At 48.4% G+C, this 18814-nt stretch overlaps 1 protein-coding gene across 1 annotated transcript in view; it reads left to right on the top strand.

The window, feature by feature from the left end:
• Positions 1 to 18814, top strand: part of SMC1A (structural maintenance of chromosomes 1A) — a 90555-nt gene that overhangs the window by 22684 nt on the left and 49057 nt on the right. The window contains exons 6-11 of the mRNA XM_029607480.1: positions 7432 to 7690; positions 9048 to 9188; positions 9471 to 9553; positions 9674 to 9881; positions 10281 to 10466; positions 10573 to 10752. Of these exons, the coding sequence (XP_029463340.1) occupies positions 7432 to 7690; positions 9048 to 9188; positions 9471 to 9553; positions 9674 to 9881; positions 10281 to 10466; positions 10573 to 10752 (1057 nt within the window). The remainder of the gene's footprint in view (positions 1 to 7431; positions 7691 to 9047; positions 9189 to 9470; positions 9554 to 9673; positions 9882 to 10280; positions 10467 to 10572; positions 10753 to 18814) is intronic.

The raw sequence follows: 18814 nt of genomic DNA, 5'->3' as shown, positions 1-18814 counted from the left end.
CTGTCACCGCTGTGACAAAGCGCACTACCATTCCGGTAGTGGGCGCTACAGGATGTACAGGACCGTAAACTTGAATTTTATTTGAAACGCATTTTTGAAGTCTTAGCTCTTGGTGTCCAGGCGACAATTTGCAGCAGTCTCATGCAGCGGGCAAGCCTTAGGTTGATGCAGCAGTTACTCAGCACCCAGGACCTCCCGTCTGCAGAGGCTGAGCAAGCTGAACGTTTGGAGGGTGCTATAGCCTATGGTGTTGATGCACTATATGATTTGCTTTGAGTCCAAGCTAAAGCTATGGTTTCAGCGGTATCTGCCAGACGTCTTCTCAGGTTAGGCAATTGGTCCGCTGATGCTTCTTCTAAGGCTCAATTGGGCACTCTTCCTTTTAAGGGCAAGTTGCTTTTTGGTGAGGACCTGGAACAACTTATTAAGTCCTTGGGGGAAAACAAGGTCCATAAGCTACCAGAGGACCGTCCCAAACAGTCGAAGTCTTTTTTCCCGACTCGCACTCACTTCAGGGGGAATCGTCGTTATGTTAACAGGGCCCGTGGTTCCTTCCCTAGTGGAGGGGTATCCAGGTCTCAGTCTTGGTCCCATTCCTTTCATGGCCGACAAGGTTTCTGAGATGGCCATCAGCAGTCCACCACCTCTAAGACAGCTCCCCAATGAGATTCGGCCGGTCCATTCCTCCGCAAGAAACTTAGGTGGGCGTCTTTCTCTGTTTCTCGAGGAGTGGGCCAAAATCACTTCCGACCTATGGGTCCTCGATGTGATAGAACACAGCTACGCATTAGAATTTGCCAGACACCTGCCGGATCTCTACCTCGTTTCCCCTTGCAGCCGCTCCAAGCGGCCTGCGATTTGTCTCAGTTTGTCGAGTCTTCAGGAATTGGGGGCGATCCTTCCGGTTCCGGTACATGAAAGGGGCGCCGGCCAATATTCAATTTACTTCGTTGTTCCCAAAAAGGATGATTCCTTCCATCCCATTCTGGATCTCAAAAGGGTCAATCAGGCCCTCAAGGTTCCCCATTTCAAAATGGAAACCCTGCGGGCGGTAATTGCAGCGGTTCGTCCCGGGGAATTTCTCGCTTCCCTAGATCTGAAGGAGGCTTATTTTCACATCCCCATTTGTCAGGAACATCAGAAGTTCCTTCGTTTTCAGATCCTAGGTCAGTATTTCCACTTTCGGGCTCTCCCGTTCGGTCTCGCCACTGCTCCCCGCATTTTTACCAAGATCATGGTAGTCGTTGCAGCAGCTCTTCGCCGAGAAGGGATTTTAGTCCATCCTTACCTGGACGATTGGTTGATAAGGGTCAAGTCCATCTCTCTCTGCGCGTTCGCGGTAGACAGAGTTTTAGCCCTTCTCACATCTCTCGGTTGGATAATCAATTACTCCAAAAGCACTCTTCAGCCCTCGCATGAGCTGGAATTTTTGGGCGCACTTTTCAACACTCAGATCGGGAAAGTTTTTCTTTCAGACTCGCGGACAATCAACCTGATCAATCAGTTGAACACTTTTGTTTCTCTACCGCTTCCCACAGCTTGGGATTACCTCCAGGTTCTAGGGACCATGGCTTCCACGATCGATCTCGTCCCCTGGGTGTTTGCTCATATGCGTCCTTTACAGAAAGCATTGTTGTCCCGTTGGAAGCCAATATCCGAGCAGTATCAGGAGATCCTCCCTCTCTCTGACTCTACCATCGCCAGCATACAATGGTGGTTTTCCCCGGCTCACCTTCTCAGGGGAATGCCTCTTTTGACTCCCTCTTGGGTCATAGTAACGACAGATGCCAGCCTCTCCGGTTGGGGAGCTGTCTGCCAATCTCAAACGACTCAAGGGTTCTGGTCCCTGTCCCAGTCTCGCTGGCACATCAATCACCTAGAAGCCCGAGCTGTTCACCTGGCCCTCAAGTTTTTTCTTCCTCTGATTCGTCACAGAGCTGTCCGGGTTCTATCAGACAATTCCACCACAGTAGCTTATATAAATCGACAGGGGGGAACTTGAAGTCGTCTAATGGCATTAGAAGCCAGCAAACTTTTTCTCTGGGCGGAAAGGCACTTGGATCGCCTGGCAGCTTCCCACATAGTGGGAAAAGAGAATATTCAAGCCGACTTCCTCAGTCGTCAACATCTCGATCCCAGCGAGTGGGAGTTATCGGACGTAGCGATGGATCTGATTGTGCGCAGGTGGGGTCCTCCTCACCTAGACCTCATGGCGACGTTAGCTAACACCAAGTCTCCTCGGTTCTTCAGCTGGTGGAGGGAGCATTGTTCAGAAGGGGTGGACGCGTTGGTTCTCCCTTGGCCCTCCGACGTTCTTCTATACATGTTCCCACCGTGGCCGTTAGTGGGGAAGGTTCTTCGGATATTACAACTCCATCGCGGTCCGGTCATTCTCGTGGCTCCCGAGTGGCCCCGACGGCCGTGGTTCGTGGACCTGATGAATCTCTCGGAGGACGGACCTCTTCGTCTCGGTCATCTACCCCATCTTCTGCGGCAGGGACCCATATTTTCCGACCAGGCGGATCGCTTCTGTCTAGCGGCATGGCTTTTGAACGGAGACGTTTAAGACGCAGAGGTTATAAAGATGAAGTTATTGCCACCCTTCTCTGGGCCTGCAAACAATCCACTTCCCTTATGTGAGGGTCTGGAAGGTTTTTGAAAATGTCTGTGAAGAGTTGGGTGTTTCGGCTTGCTCGCCTTCTGTTGCGGTTTTACTTTCTTTTCTTCAGCGTGGTCTCTCCAAGGGTCTTTCGGTCAGCTCTCTCCGTGTTCAGTTTTCAGCTCTTGGTTCTCTCCTGGGCACCATTGAAGGTTGGCCGGTCGCCTCTCATCCGGATGTTGTTTGTTTTCTCAGAGGCGCTAAGCATTTAAAGCCGCCTGTCCGGTCTATTTGTCCTTCGTGGATTTTGAATTTGGTGCTTCGAGCTCTTTGTACGGCTCCGTTTGAGCCTCTTCGTCGGGCCACTCTCAAGGACTTGACTCTCAAGAGTGTTTCCTGGTTGCTATCTGTTCAGCCAGGAGAGTGTCTGAGCTTCAAGCTCTATCTTGTAGAGACCCTTTCTTGTGTTTTTCGGACTCAGGCGTTTCTCTAAAGACCGTACCTTCTTTCTTACCTAAGGTTGTTTCATCTTTTCATATTAACCAGTCTGTTGAACTCCCCGCTTTCTCACAAGAGGATCTTGCGGCGTCTGGTAATAGTGATCTTCGTCGTCTCGATTATCTTGAGGTCACTAATGATTTTCGGGTTTCCGATCATCTTTTTGTCCTGTGGAGTGGACCCAACAGAGGTAAGCAAGCTTCTAAGGCTACAATCACTCGCTGGCTGAAGGAGGCGATTTCTTCAGCCTATATTTGCAAGGGCCGACCAGTTCCTGAAGGCCTTAAGGCTCATTCCTTATGTTCTCAAGCGACTTCTTGAGCGGAGTCTCAATTGGTGTCGCCGCAGGAAATATGTAGGGCGGCTACGTGGAAATCTCTTCATACTTTTGCTCGTCACTACCGACTCGATGTTCAGGCTCCAGCCTTTGGTTCCTTTGGTTGGCAGGTGCTTCGAGCTGGACTGTCTGGGTCCCACCCTCTATAGGGAATCTTTGGGACATCCCATGGTCTGGACTGATCCGGGTACGTACAGGGAAAAGAAAATTAGTTCTTACCTGATAATTTTCGTTCCTGTAGTACCACGGATCAATCCAGACACCCGCCCGTTCTTATTCTGTCCGCTCGAATTTGTTCTTGTTAATCTTGTTGTTTTGGTTTTTTTCCTTCTTACGGGTTTTTTCTCTATTTTTGTCTCCTGCATCATTTTTTTTCTGGAATTTGCTGTTAGGCACCGGAAGCATCTTTGCGATGATCAGGGGTTGTTATACAAGAGCGTTTAGTCACACAGTTCATTCAATTGTTATTTTGTTTTAAATTTACTATTTATCCTGGTACTTGCTTGATCTTATACCTTTTCTGCTTTGACAATAGTTATACTGAGGGTTCCTGGGTGGGTTCCGTCCTTATATGGGCTAGCCTCAGAACTCTGGTCTGTCTCCAACTGCTGGAACGGGGGCTTAACCCATGGTCTGGACTGATCCGTGGTACTACAGGAACGAAAATTATCAGGTAAGAACTAATTTTCCTTTGCCTGGATATTTTGCATATTAAATTATAGTTTGGGGGGTGGGGGGTCGTTTGCTATGTAATTTACCACTTATATACCACAGCCACGTGGAGCTGAAGAATCAGGCGGCCATCTGCTGAGGCTGACGTCACTTCCTCCTTTTTTAAATTTTTTTAATAAATAAGCTTACCGGCTCCAACCAAAGCGTACAGGAATTGGGGGGGAGGGGGGGAGGGACTGGACCACTGGTATCACCCCTGGCGCCATTAAAGAAAGGGGAGCAACTCCGGGTCACCGACTCTGCTACCAACCCCCTGGGAAGATTAAAGGATCCTTCTTGTCCTTAGAATATAATTGTTTTTATGACAGAAACAGCTCTCTCTTTGATTCTTTTCCTTTTTTTTTTTTTTTTTGAAACCTAGCACAGACAGAGCCGCAGGTTATGCTCCACCTCCATCTGCTGGAGACAGAGAAATACTGAGGAGACGCTGGTACTACACCTGGTTGAGAGGGGCGCTCTTTGAGTTTTTCTCTGCTCCATCTGCTTGAAGGGAAGCAAAACCCAGCTGTCTGGCCTGATTCATGTATGTACAGGGAAACACAAATTTACCAGGTTTGGACCAAGAGGGATGGATCCGAACAAAAATAATGAATATCATCTGTGTAAAACTTATAGCCTTCACACAATCCGGCTAGAACTTTATACAGAGGAGTTAGATACAAATTAAACAATGTGGCTGAGAGAGCTGCCCTTGTGGCAGCCTGGTTGGCAACTCAGACCAGTCAGAAAATTTATTCTCGAACTCGACTCTATGAAACGATTTGAGAGAAAAGAGGAGAACCATCGTAGAACTGTCCCATATATACCACATTTGCACAGGCGATATAAAAGAATCGTGTGATTAGTGGTATCAGATGCAGCTGTAATGTCTAGGGGAACAAGAATATAACGGTTTCCAGAATCTAGACCTCTTCTAAATGAATCTAGAAGTGATAGTATTAGCAATTTGGCACTAAAAGTTTTTCTGAAGCCGTATTGGTGGGGATCCGAGATCTGTTTGTTTTTCAATGTAATCAAAAAGTTGAATAAGGACACAACTCTCTATCAGTTTACTCAGGGCCGGAATGGAGGAAATAGGGCTATAATTGTTAGGATTGGATGGGTCCAGATTAAAAGGGGTTTGACAGACACTTTTTTTCAGATCATTTGGTAACACCCCAACCGATAGAGAAAGATTGTCTAATGAAAGCAGGGAGGGTATTAGAGCGTCTTTAATTCCTTTCATCACTGAGTTGTTACAAGGATATAGAGTACAATAGGCAGGATTTAATTTGGAAATCATTTGGGTGAGTTCTAGCGAAGAAGTGGGATCAAAATCACTCCAATAAACATTGAGGTCAACTGTAGAAGAAGGAAGCCAATCGGGCACAGAAGAAAAGGTGGCAGATAAAGTGACAAATTTCCCTATAAAATGGTCTAGGAAGTCATTAAATTGAGGACCATTGGGAACGGTCAATGGTGCACTGGAAAATCCTGGCAAAGTGTTAGATAATGATTTGATTTAGCTATTCGTCAGGGTCCAATATTTTTGGTCCAGGCGACTTGCTTTTGTCTTGCGGCATGGCTTTTGAAAGGAAGTGTTTAAGGGGGATAGGATATTCGGACGATATAATTTCTACCTTACTGCAGGCTAGAAGGCCATCCACTTCCTTAGCCTACATGAGGGTTTGGAAGGTTTTCCAGTCTTGGTGTACAAATCAGGGAGTGAAACCTACTCAGATGTCTGAGGCAACCATTTTAACCTTTTTTGCAAAGAGGGCTGGTGAAAGGTTTGGTCTTTAACTCCCTCAAAATGCAAGTGGCGGCTTTGGGCTATCTTCGAGGCAAGGTGCATAGCATGTCCTTAGCCGCACATCCGGATGTGGTAAGAGATTTCTCTGGGGGGGCAAAGCATTTCTGTCCTCCGGTGTGGAAAATTATTTTCTTCCTGGAATCTTAACTTGGTCCTGAGAGGGATTACGGCTCCTTTTGAGCTTATAAAGAGGGCAACTATGAAGGAGCTCACTCTTAAGATAGTTTTTCTAGTGGCAATTTGTTCAGCTGGAAGAAATTCTGAGCATGGTCATGTAGAGATTCCTTTTTGAAGATTTTGGTCTCCTGAATCTCGTTGCGTATGGTGCCCTCTTTTGCCCGAAGGCTGTGTCAGCGTTCCATTTGAGTCAGACATTGGAGCTTCCGACTTTCCCAAATTTGGATGCGTCAATGTCGCAAGCGAAAGATCTGCGGCTCTTGGATGTAAGATGGTTTCTGTTACCCAAAAGCTATTATTGATCTTGAGTTATCTGATTAACTTTTTTTGTAGTATGGAGTGGTGTGAAGAAGAGGCAGAAAGCCTCTAAATCCATTATTGCGTGGTGGTTGAAGGAAGCTATAGGCTCGACATACATGTCAGGGGCGCCCTGTCCTGAAGGGGTTAAGGATTCATTCTGCTCGGTCGCAGGCAGCTTCTTGGGCTGAGCGCTAGCAGGTGTCGCTGCAGCGGATTTGTTGGGTGGCCACTTGAAAAGTCATTGCACACTTTCGCCAGCATTAGCGCTTGGATGTCCAGGATCCGGAGGCAATGGGCTTTGATGAAATTGTTCTTCGAGCGGGACTCTCACAGTCCCCACCCTAGTTAGGAAAGCTTGGGTGCATCCCAGGAGTCGACTAATCTGGGTATGAACTGGAAAAGAAAATTTGATTCTTATTTGCTAATTTTCATTCCTGGAATGCCACAGATCAGTCCAGAGTCCCACCCTTTTGTTGGGTTGAGTCCCCTCATACTGTTGTACATATGCTGAAGAATTGTGCAGGGGTTTCATTAATGTTCTCCTGTTGCTATGGTTGGAAAAGATTTTTCCATTTCAAGGTTCCACTTTCCTCCTGCTTTTTGAGGGAGTGTGTTCGATTACATTAGGGTTCTTTTGGTATTCATCTTGACTTGGTTACAGGTCAATACTAAGGGACTGCAGGTGACACACTAGATTATATGGAACTGTCAGTAAAGCTTTCTCGGTCTCCTATCTGTTGAAAGGGAGGCAAAACCCAGGAGTCTGGACTGATCTGTGGTATTCCAGGAACAAAAATTAACAAGTAAGAACCAATTTTCCTTTGTTTCTATAGTAATATTAGCCACATGCAGTGCTATACAGATACACAAAAAGGTGTGACTCTGTTGGTACATAGTGTTACTAGGGGCTGTTCATCCTATGGTCCATTAGCGTGTTAATGTGGCTGCCTTAAAGTTTTGGGTTTTTTTGCCCTGTCTCCCCCAACCTCCATGTAGGGAGAAGGATTCAGAACTGAACCAGAAGAGGCCGCAGTATATCAAGGCCAAGGAGAACACCTCGCACAAGATCAAGAAACTAGAGGCAGCCAAGAAGTCAATGCAGAATGCACAGAAGCAGTACAAGAAGCGCAAGGCAGACATAGATGAGCTGGAGAAGGAGATGCTGTGTGTGGAGAAAGCCCGGCAGGAGTTTGAGGACAGAATGGAGGAGGAGAGCCAGAGTCAGGGCCGGGACCTCACGCTGGAAGAGAATCAGGTGCAGTAAAGAAGGGGAGGATGGCTAGATAAGAGGCAGGCTGGGACCTCATGCTGGAGAAGAGTCTGATGAAGCAGGGGAGGAGAGGAGGCAGAGCTGGAATTGCATGGTAAAATAGGTGCAGTTTGAGGTGGGGGGAACTCTCCACAGTAGTGTTGAATGACAGGATTTTGCTGTCTGGTGATTGAGATAGGAAGAAGGAAGAAATTTATTCTGCAGATGATCAGTGAACTTCCATAACCGCACTATGATATTTTGTGTATTAAAATCATAGAAGGCGATGCTCTGTTCCTGCACCTGCAATGACTGAGAGCCTTGATTCCACAAAAACTGTCTTCAAGGATGGGGCCTGGGAGCTGATATCAGAGTGAAGGACAGTCTGTGAAATCATGTCTTGTGATGCTCCTCCAGCCTTAACCCCTTTTGCTCTTCCTGCAAAGTTACTCACTTCACTTATAAAACATTCTCTCTGAAATCTTAGCTTTCAATAGGCTACCAAAGTGAAAACGATAAGCTTTACACGTCAAATAGACAGAAATAATCAGTCTTATTTTAATCTTGCATATTAAAGCTGTTTGCCTAACAGTGGACCTTTTTATCAGGGATGCAGATAATCTAGCAAGCACATTTATACCCACAATGTGGCTTGCCAAAAAGTGTCCTGCCCATTAAACAGCTCTGTGATCCAAAATTTAAAGTATAACTTGCTGTATATCAAGTATTTGTACTGAAATGTATTTCCCTTTACGTACCCAGATCAGTCCAGACTCCTGGATTGTGTCTCCCTTCCAGCAGATGGAGACCGAGAAAGTTTTACTGACACTGCTACTTAACCACACATGCCATTGCAGTTCCTCAGAATTTCTCTGTCTCCAGCAGATGGTAGATGGGTGCAATCCTGCAGTTCTGTGACTGAGACAATTTTTATTTGTATTTTCCCTTTTTGAGCCTTCCTCCCAGGGATTTATTTTTCTGGGTCCTGAAGGATTCTCCCTGTCCGGTTGAGGCGGGCGGGCCGAGGGTTGGTGACCCTTGTGTCAGATCCCTCCCCTTCACGAGGCAGCTTGGTCGGCTGCAGGCTCTAGGTACCCTTTTTTTTTTGTCTGAGACAGCCTACATATATATATTTTTTTATTATGTGGGAGGCTAAAATTCTTGTGTAGACATTTTTTTCCCCTTGGGATTTGGAGCAAAACTGGGTGAGTTTTTGGAGGGAATAGGTCAGTCACTGATGTTATTGTTTGGACTTCATTGTGAGCCAGTGAGTGCCATGGGCTTGGGCAAGTCTTTGTACAGGAGCTGAATGAAATTCCTGGTTTCCCCTCTGATACCTGTGGCCTTTCTCCTTTCCCTGCAGGTGAAAAAGTACCACCGTCTGAAGGAAGAAGCCAGCAAGAGAGCTGCCACCTTGGCACAAGAGCTGGAGAAATTCAACCGTGACCAGAAGGCGGATCAAGATCGCCTGGACCTGGAAGAGCGCAAGAAAGTGGAAACGGAGGTTGGTGGTCAGGCGTGTAGGGGTGTGGAGATAGCATTTAATGCAAGGCAGTGAATCCAGGATCTGATACACCGAACTCATCAGAATATCGGATATACCAAAAGCATTTACCTGTGGTATGAAAATCTCCTTGTCATTCCCAAACACTTATTATGAGCACAATTATATATATATGTGTGTTCAGGCATTGAGGGACTTCCTTCCTGAACACAGGATAGCTGAGCAACTCTGATAAGTTTGCCACTGGATCTCAGCAATGAATGTTTACACCCTCCCGCTTAGGCCAAGATTAAGCAGAAGCTGCGCGAGATAGAAGAGAACCAGAAAAGAATTGAGAAGCTTGAGGAATACATCTCCACCAGCAAGTATGTAAGAAGAGGATGATGACTGCTTTTTCTGTTCTGCCTTTTTTTCGTCCACCTTCTCTTTTCCCCCCTTCTCGCCACCCTTTCGCCTAAGTCTGATAGAACTGCTTGTTCCCTTAGACAGTCCCTGGAAGAGCAAAAAAAGCTGGAGGGGGAGCTGACAGAGGAGGTGGAATTGGCTAAACGTCGCATAGATGAGATAAACAAAGAGCTGAACCAGGTGATGGAACAGCTGGGAGATGCCAGGATCGATCGGCAGGAGAGCAGCCGGCAGCAGCGCAAAGCTGAGATTATGGAGAGCATCAAACGCCTGTACCCTGGCTCTGTGGTATGTGTCTGTAGATTTACTCTGGCTACCTGCTGGTTGGTTAGTTACTGGTTTGGAGTATGGTGCTCTTTTTCCTTTCCATATGTTTCTCATCCTTGTCTGTTTCTGTGTTCGGTTCATGGAATAGCCCTCTGGGGTGGTAGTGGAGGCAAAAACCATAACAAATCCAGAAAGTATGGCAGAAGTACACAGGATAACTAGTTGTGAAGACATCACAGGAAAGGCAGATCAACAGTGGTCATAAAAGGCGTAAGGCACTGTATCATGGAAAAAATGTGGGTAGTTTAGATTGGCCTTAACTGTCTTTACTTGTCTGATTAGGTTTCCATCTCAGAGATGGCACTGTCTGCATTACTTTGTCCTTTACAACTGGGATTTCTTTCTCTTCCTTCCACATAGTACGGACGCCTGATCGACCTGTGCCAGCCCACACAGAAGAAATACCAGATAGCTGTTACCAAAGTGCTGGGCAAGAACATGGATGCCATCATTGTGGATTCGGAGAAGACAGGCAGAGACTGCATCCAGTATATTAAGGAGCAGCGGGGTGAGCCTGAGACCTTCCTGCCCCTTGATTACCTGGAGGTAACAACCCTGGTATTGGTGGGGGAGGATGGGAGGAGGAACAGGAGGCCTTGGCTGCTAGGGTTTCACATAGTACCTCTAACATCACTCCCCTCATTCTTCCTAGGTGAAACCCACTGATGAGAAACTTCGGGAGCTGAAAGGTGCCAAGCTGGTAATTGACGTGATCCGCTACGAGCCTCCACACATCAAGAAGGCCCTGCAGTATGCCTGTGGAAATGCTCTAGTGTGTGATAATGTGGAGGATGCCCGGAGGATTGCCTTTGGGGGCCACCAGAGGCACAAGGTAATTGCTGGCTTATAGACAGACTCTGCATGAACCTCTTTATCTTCTACCTTGGCACTGCCATGTGATCAGACTGTGCCCCCATCACACATGCTGCCTTTTGTTATTTGGCTGGAATCTGTTCTCCACCTCTTTCCTGACCATGGCTTCCAGTTGCTTTGTTCCCTTCTCTAGAACATAATCCAGAAGAAATCCTTTTTCCACTGACCTTTTAAGTGCTGCCACTGCCTGTGCCAGGAGCAGGTGTCTCCTAGCAGAGATGGCAATAACTGTTCCCTGCATGTATACAGATCAGTCCAGACTCCTGGGTTTTGCCTCCCTTCCAGCAGATGGAGACAGAGAAAGCTTTACTGACGCTGTAACGTAACCCGAGGTGCCACCTGCAGTCCCCTCAGTATTTCTCTGTTTCCAGCAGATGGTGGAGGTGTAAAACCTGCAGTCTGTGTCTATAAAAAAAAAAAAAAAAAAGAGAGAGAGAAAAGAGAAACTGAAAAGTTGGAATTGCCTCCAAGGAAGTTGTTAGGTCTTGGTGGGGCCGTCCTCCCTGGTTTTGAGGCGGACAAGCAGTAGGTTTGTGACCCTTAGTGCTCATGTCTTGATCACTGGCACGGGCAGATAGCTAGGGGTCTCAGTTCTCTCATCCGCAGGAGGACAGTCAAAACCTGCAGACAATCTTCTTTAAAGGGAAGTAGTATTTCTTTGTTAGTTTGGCAGCCTCATTACATTTTACAAAAAAGAAAAAAGATGCTACTTTCTTTTTTTGAGGCTGATTGAGCAGCTCTCCTTGTCTCTCAGTCCTCTGGCGGTCATTGCTGCCAGTCTCCCCGGTGGGTCACTCTGGCGGCTGTTGGTTTGTCGTGCGTTCTGGGGGTCCTGGTGCTTTGCGGTGTTGCCACGCAGCCTTAATTAGGAGCTCGGCGGGGACATGCACGTCTCTCCTGGAATGACCGCTGCGCTCAGGGCCTCTCCGGGGGAGAGGGGTCGTCTGTACTCGTTCCAGCAGCACCGGGGAGGCAGCACGAGCCTGACAGGCTTTCTGGTGCGCTGCAGGCAGTGGATGGCCCCTTCCCACTAAGTGTGGGAACAGCAGCCATTTTATTCACTTCGCGGCTGCTTCTTGGGCTGCGGAGGGGGGGAATCCCTCCCGCTCTTTCCCCAGCTCATAGGGCATCCGGGGGAGGTCAACAGGCTGGAGGAGCCCCTTCTGGTGATGGAGTAGAGCAGGGAGCCTTGAATGATGCCTCCAATTTTTTTCTACTGACTTTGTGCTTTTGATGCATGAGGCGTTCTTGGCTAGGAAAGCCACGGAGCAGCGCAAGGCTGGACAGGGCTCCCCGGCGCACCTGACTTTGGCAAAGAGGGCTGGACCGGCTAAGGCAGTTGAGGCCACAAGGGTTTGGAGAGTTCCTGGGCCACCCACCTCGAGAGGCGCGACCGAGTTTTCTGAGAACAATGAGGTCCCGCAGGTCACTATGTTGGCTTGGATGCGGACGAAGTGCTGGGAAGTAGGCCAGCTGTGGAAGGGGGTGATCCAAAAGGGGTTTGGCTGTTCCACAGGGAAGAGTTGGGCCCCCTGATATCCCATGTTCTGGAGGAATTGTGGATGGAGCTTCCGCAGGAAGGAGTGGACTCTGTCATAGAAACATAGAAACATAGAAATGACGGCAGAAGAAGACCAAATGGCCCATCTAGTCTGCCCAGCAAGCTTCACACATATTTTCTCTCATACTTATCTGTTTCTCTTAGCTCTTGGTTCTATTTCCCTTCCATCCCCACCTTTAATGTAGAGAGCAGTGATGGAGCTGCATCCAAGTGAAATATCTAGCTTGATTAGTTTGGGGTAGTAGCCGCCGCAATAAGCAAGCTGCACCCATGCTTATTTGTTTTACCCAGACTATGTTATTAGCCCTTATTGGTTGTTTTTCTTCTCCCCTGCCGTTGAAGCAGGGAGCTATGCTGGATATGCGTGACGTATAAGTCTTCTCCCATGCTGTTGAAGCAGAGAGCCATGCTGGATGTGTATCGAAAGTGAAGTATCAGGCCCATTTGGTTTGGGGTAGTAACCGCCGTAACAAGCCAGCTACTCCCCGCTTTGTGAGTGCGAACCCTCTTTTCTTCTCCCCTGCCGTTGAATCAGAGAACTATGCTGTATATGCATTGAAAGTGAAGTATCAGGCTTATTTGATTTGGGGTAGTAACCGCCGTAACAAGCCAGCTACTCCCCTCTTTGTGAGTGTGAATCCTTTTTTCCACATTTCCTCTTGCTGTTGAAGCTTAGAGCGATGTTGGAGTCAAGCCTGTGTATGTTTATTTAATAAGGGTATTGACTCCAGGCAGTAGCCATCATTCTGGCGAGGGTCTCTGAGGTCTGGTGAGGACCTTTCCTTTCCATAAATCTGTCAAGAAGTTGGTTTCAGGGAGTGGGATACTCCTAAGACTGGACTAAAGGTGTGCAGAGCAATGGACAAATTGTACCCCTTGCCAGAGGATTCTCTGGAACTCCAGGGTACCGAAGGTGGATTCCGCAGTTTCGGCTGTTACAAAGAAGACCATCATTCCAATGCCCGGTGCTACACTGCTACAAGGACCTTCAGGATACGAAGCTGAAAGAAAGTTTTTGAGGTGTCTGCTCTTGGCATACGGGTTGCGGTGTGCAGCAGTGTTATGCTAAAGGCAGGTCTCCACTGGGTTCAGCAGTTGTAGGCAGACAGGGCCATGATTGACCTTGAGGCTGAGTGGCAGGCAGCCATCGTTGCCTATGAAGCTGGTGCACTATACGACCTCATTCGAACTTTTTTGAGGACACGATGTCAGCGGTTTCGGCTAGGACACTCCTCTGGCTGACAAACTGGTTGGCATAGGTGTCATCTTAAGTCTCAGCTGGGAGCTTTGCCTTTTGAAAGGAAGCTGCTTTTTGGACAAGACTTAGAAAAGATGATCAAACTTCTCGGAGAATAAAGGTCATAAATTGCCTGAGGATAAGCCTAAAAGGAAAGGGTCTTTACCTTTGTGCTCTCGTTTCAGAGGCAATAAACATTTTCTGGCCCAGCGGGGCTATCGGGTGCCAAAAGCCAGTCTGCTGGTTGATAATTGTCCTGGAATCAGTCCTTTTGTGGGTACAGATCACATAGGGAAGGCTGAAGTCAGGGACTTGGTGGAGCCAAGTCCGCCCAGTGATGCAAGGCTGGTCCATTCCTTGGTACCAGCTGTAGGGGGTCTGTTGACTTTTTTTTTTTTTTAATGAGTGGGCCACGATCACCTCGAATCGTAGGTGCTAAATATGACAAGTCAAGGTTACACTTTGGAGTTTGCTCATCTGCTAAGAGATTTGTTCATTGCTCCCCTGTTCATACGAGAGAAAGAGACTCGTAGTACAGCAAACAGTCGACTGTCTGGTTGCTGAGAGTCATCGTTTCTGTACCTCTGGAAGAGCAGGGAAGGGCCGCTATTCTATTTGTTTTTGACCCATTTTGGATTTAACGTTCCATGATTGCAGCAGTGCACAAGGGGGGATTCCTGGCTTCTTGGGGATTGCCCAAGGATCTTTTCTTATAAGAATCCGAACAGACCATCAAATATATCTCAGATTTCCTGAACATATCCAGATCAGTCCAGGGAAGTGGGTTGGGTATCCCTACCAACAGATGGAGTCAGAGAACAAAGCTTTGGGCACTGCTATATATACAAGAGTGCCACCTGCAGTCCCTCAGTATTTCTCTGACTCCAGCAGATGGCAGAGATGCACTCCTTCAGTTTTTAATTTGATTTTTTCAGTAGTTAGAATTTTTTTCTTTTACTTGCGGTCACTTCCTGAGGTGTTAGGCACCTTCGTGGGCCATCCCTCAGTGGAAGCCGGGCGTCCGGGGGATTGGATATCCCTGTCAGGGTTTCGCCTGCCCTGGGTCGGTGTGTAGGCCAGGGGCTCCTGGTTACTCGCCACCGATACTGCTACAGCTGCTCCCTTGATCCCTGCTAGAGCATTCCCTGTTTTGCCTCAGTAAAGTTTATATTAAAAAAAAAAACAAAGTTTCTCTGTTTGAGTGTCTGGCTGGATGCCGTTGGCTCTGAGATAAGGAGTCGGTGCATGGGGATCGGGTCCTCGGAGACCATGTGGGGAGGCTGTCAGCTTCTTGTTCCCTCAGCTCCCGGAGCTCCGGCCTGCCGTGGAAGGGAAGGGGTGAGTTTCTTTGTGGAACTGCTGGTTTTGCTACTTTGCAGCAGCGTTTTCAATCGGGGACAGGCTGTGTTTTTTTGGCTGGCCGCGGCTCGGCTGTGCACGGGTTTTTTAATCTGTTTTTAGGAACAGTTTGTTTTCGACTTCCTGACTGATTTTTTTCCCGCGTCGCGGCTACGAGCAGTGGTGCGGCAATAGCGGCCTTCTCCCCCTTAGATCCACGAGGCGGCGCGCTTTCATAGATGGGGCCGCACTCAAAATCGCCGTCCTGCCACGTGTGTGGCACTCACGGTCAGGCTCTGGATGCAGCCTTTTTATGCCACGATTGTGCTCAGGAGGTAGGAGAATTGACGGAACCGGAAGGCCCCCCCCCCCCCCTTGGGAACGGCTCGGGTGCCCAGGACCTAGAATAGCAGGAGGAGGATCCCCCTCCCATTTTAGCTCCTGTAGGGGAGGACCCCATGGGGGGAGCGGGTGCTGCACCTCTAGTGATTTCCCCGGAAGGGGAAGGGGCCCCGGAGGGGTTTTCCCCGGAATTTGTCCTTCTCATGCACGAAGCCTTCTTGGCTCACAAATGCTCGGCAGTGAAGAGACCCGGAATCCCAGGAGACGTCTGTCATCCTCCAGGAAAATTAAATAGGGCCGCAGATCCTGGGCAGCGCCCTATAGATCAGATTCGACTGAGAGAGGAGAGGGCCCTCAAGGCCCGCTGCTGGGATCAGGATCGACTCCGCCCACGGGGGCGTATGCGGGGATGGACCCGGATCAGGCGGATGTGGATACGGACGATACAGATGACCCCGAGACACCGCCTGCGGAGGGAGACGATCCCAGTGTGGTCCGCTTATTTAAAAGGGAGGAACTGCGTCTCTTATTCCTCAGGTCCTGGGCCTTAAGGTGTCTCAGGAGGAGTCTGACAATGAGGGGGTAAATCCCGTCCTCGATGGCATTAGGGGTCCCACTACTTCCTTTCCTCTACCGAAGAAAGTACACAAACTGGTGACCCGGGAGTGGGAGGCTCCTGATGCTGGTCTGAAAATGGGCAGAGCGATGGCTAAACTATATCCCCTGTCGACAGATGTTTTAGACCTGTTGAAGATCTCTAAGGTGGATGCTGCAGTCTTGGCTGTCACTAAGAAGACCACTATCCCGGTCGCTGGGGCGGCCGCCCTGAAAGACATGCAGGACCGGAAGCTGGAAATCCAATTGAAGCAGGCATTTGAGGTCACAGCTCTGAGTTTTTGAGCGGCAATCTGCGCCAGCCTGATGCAGAAGAACATGTCTGTGTTGGGTTCAGGAGGCGTCTGCCAGTGCCAGAACAAGCGGCGGCGGGGCGTTACAGTCTGCCCGGTTGGAAGCGGGTGTCGCATACGTGGCGGATGCTCTGAATGATCTAGTGAGGACCTCTGCAAGAGGTATGGTCTCCATGGTGTCGGCGCAGCGTCTCCTCTGGTTGAGGAATTGGGCGGCGGATTTGTCCTCTAAATCCCAGCTGTGCAACCTGCCTTTTAAGGGCAAGCTCCTTTTTGGAGAGGACCTGGATCAGCTGGTGAAACTGCTAGCGGAATCCAATTGCAATCAGTTGCCAGAAGACAGGAGATCATCCAAGAAGGCCTTTCCCCCTCGAGCTCGTTTACGGGACACCCGTCGATACAGGACTAGCAAATACACCGCACCGACCACTTCTAAACCGGCTACAGGGCGCCAGCAGTCCTTTCGCGGGAGTCGCCGACGCGATAGGGACTCGGGCCATCTGGGTGCAGGAAGCACCAAAGCCCCCCAATGAAGCCAAGAGCACCCATTCCGTCATCGCAGCTGTCGGAGGCAGATTATCCAACTTTTACACGAAATGGGCAAGAATTACCTCACTGTTGGGTCTTAGAGGTGATCAGAGATGGATACGCCTTGAAATTCTCATGTCCGGGCCGGGAGATGTTTGTGGAATCCCGAGTGGCCTCCCACAGCAAGCGTGAGGCAGTCCGGGGGACACTGCAACGACTTCTCGACCTCAGGGCTATTGTCCCGGTTCCGGAGACACAGCCGGGAAGGAGCTGTTAGTCGATTTACTTTGTGGTACCCAAAAAGGAAGGCACGTTTCGTCCCATCCTCTATTTGCATTGCCTTCGGATTCCTCGTTTTCAGATGGAAACATTGAGGACGGTGATGGCGGCAGTTCGGACAGGGGAGTTTTTAGCGTCCCTGGACCTCACGGAAGCGTATCTTCATATCCCTATCCGGTTAAGTCACCAGAGGTTTCTGCGTTTCAAGGTGTTGGGACAACACTTCCAATTTTGAGCCCTCCCTTTTGGCCTCTCAACGGCTCCTCGAACGTTCACAGAAGTAATGGTAGTGGTGGCAGCATTCCTTCGGAAGGAGGGGATATTTGTTGATTTGCGCAAAGTCTCGGGAGGACTGCAAGAGGTCGGTGCGCATGGTGATGTTCACGTTGCGGTCACTGGGCTGGGTGATCAATGTCCAGAAGAGTCACTTGGAACCCACCCAGGTGTTTATTTATTTATTTTATTTAGTGGTTTTTATATGCCGATAACAGTTTGCACATCGTACCGGTTTACAAGGAACATTGCGATTATATAGTATTGGGTTACAAGGAACATTGTGATTATAAGGCATCGCATAACTGATTATAGAATATAAACCATTTATATTTACATAGGTCATATTGGTAGCATGAGGGGAAAATAACCATTTATATTTACATAGGATATATTGGTAGCATGAGGGGAAAACCTATGTATAAGTATTGAACTATGTATATGTATTGAGCTAAGTTATAATCATATTAAGAGGTGAAGAAAAGGAGAGGGAGGTGAGATGATAAGGGGCGGGTGTTGAAAGGAAGGGTAGACAGGGAAGGATGACTAATGCTGAAGGCATGTTTAACACACATTTAGGGTGAGAGCAAAAGGGGCATATAATAGGGTAGGGGGGGCTGGAAAACTGTGTGTACAAAAAGGGAGGTAAGGCTAAGGAGCGGCGATTATCAGGAGGAGGTCCAATTAAGGGGGGAGAAACTAATGCGGCAAGGGGGGTACTTAATCGAAAGCCTGCTTGAAGAGCCAAGTTTTTAGCTGCTTCTTAAACTTCTGCATGGATGATTCTATGTGAAGGTCAGGTGGCATTGCGTTCCAAATGGCGGGACCTGCTATTGAAAATGCTCGATCCCTTGTGGAGGAGAGATGAGTGAGTTTAGGGGATGGTATGTGGAGTGTTCCTTGATAGGCCTTGATAGGCGGCTCTGGTGAGTCTGCTGGATGTATGGAAGTGGAGGGAATCGTGTAGCCATTGTATGTTTTCGTTGTATAGGGTCTTGTGAATAAGTGAGAGGCTTTTGTAGTGAATTCTTGAGGAAATAGGGAACCAGTGTAGATTACTTAGGATCGGAGTGATGTGATCATTCTTGCGTGTATTGGTGAGTATTCTGGCAGTAGCATTCTGTAGCAGCTGTAGGGGTTTGATGGTGGAGGCAGGAAGGCCCAGGAGGAGGGAGTTACAATAGTCAATCTTGGAGAAGATTATGGTATGGAGGACGGTTCTAAAGTCATTGCCATGTAGGAGAGGTCTTAGCTTCTTTAAAACATGAAGTTTGAAGTAGCATTCTTTTAGGGTGGATTTTATGAAAGCTTTTAGATTTAGTTGGGTGTCAATGGTGACGCCCAGGTTGTGTGTATGTGGGGAGAGGGGTATGGGGGGGGGGGGGGGGCGATGACTTTGAGTCTGTGAAGGATAAGGGGTGGGCATCAGAGGAGATGACAAGTAGTTCTGTTTTGGTAGTGTTAAGCGCTAGGTGCATGTTGGTGAGGAGTTGATTGATTGCGGTGAGGCAGTTGTCCCAGATCTTTAATGCATTAGGTAGGGAGTCAGTGATGG

This window comes from Rhinatrema bivittatum, chromosome 1, assembly GCF_901001135.1.
Source record: "Rhinatrema bivittatum chromosome 1, aRhiBiv1.1, whole genome shotgun sequence".
Classification (NCBI taxonomy): Eukaryota; Metazoa; Chordata; class Amphibia; order Gymnophiona; family Rhinatrematidae; genus Rhinatrema; species Rhinatrema bivittatum.
This window is presented reverse-complemented; position numbering and strand designations above follow the sequence as displayed.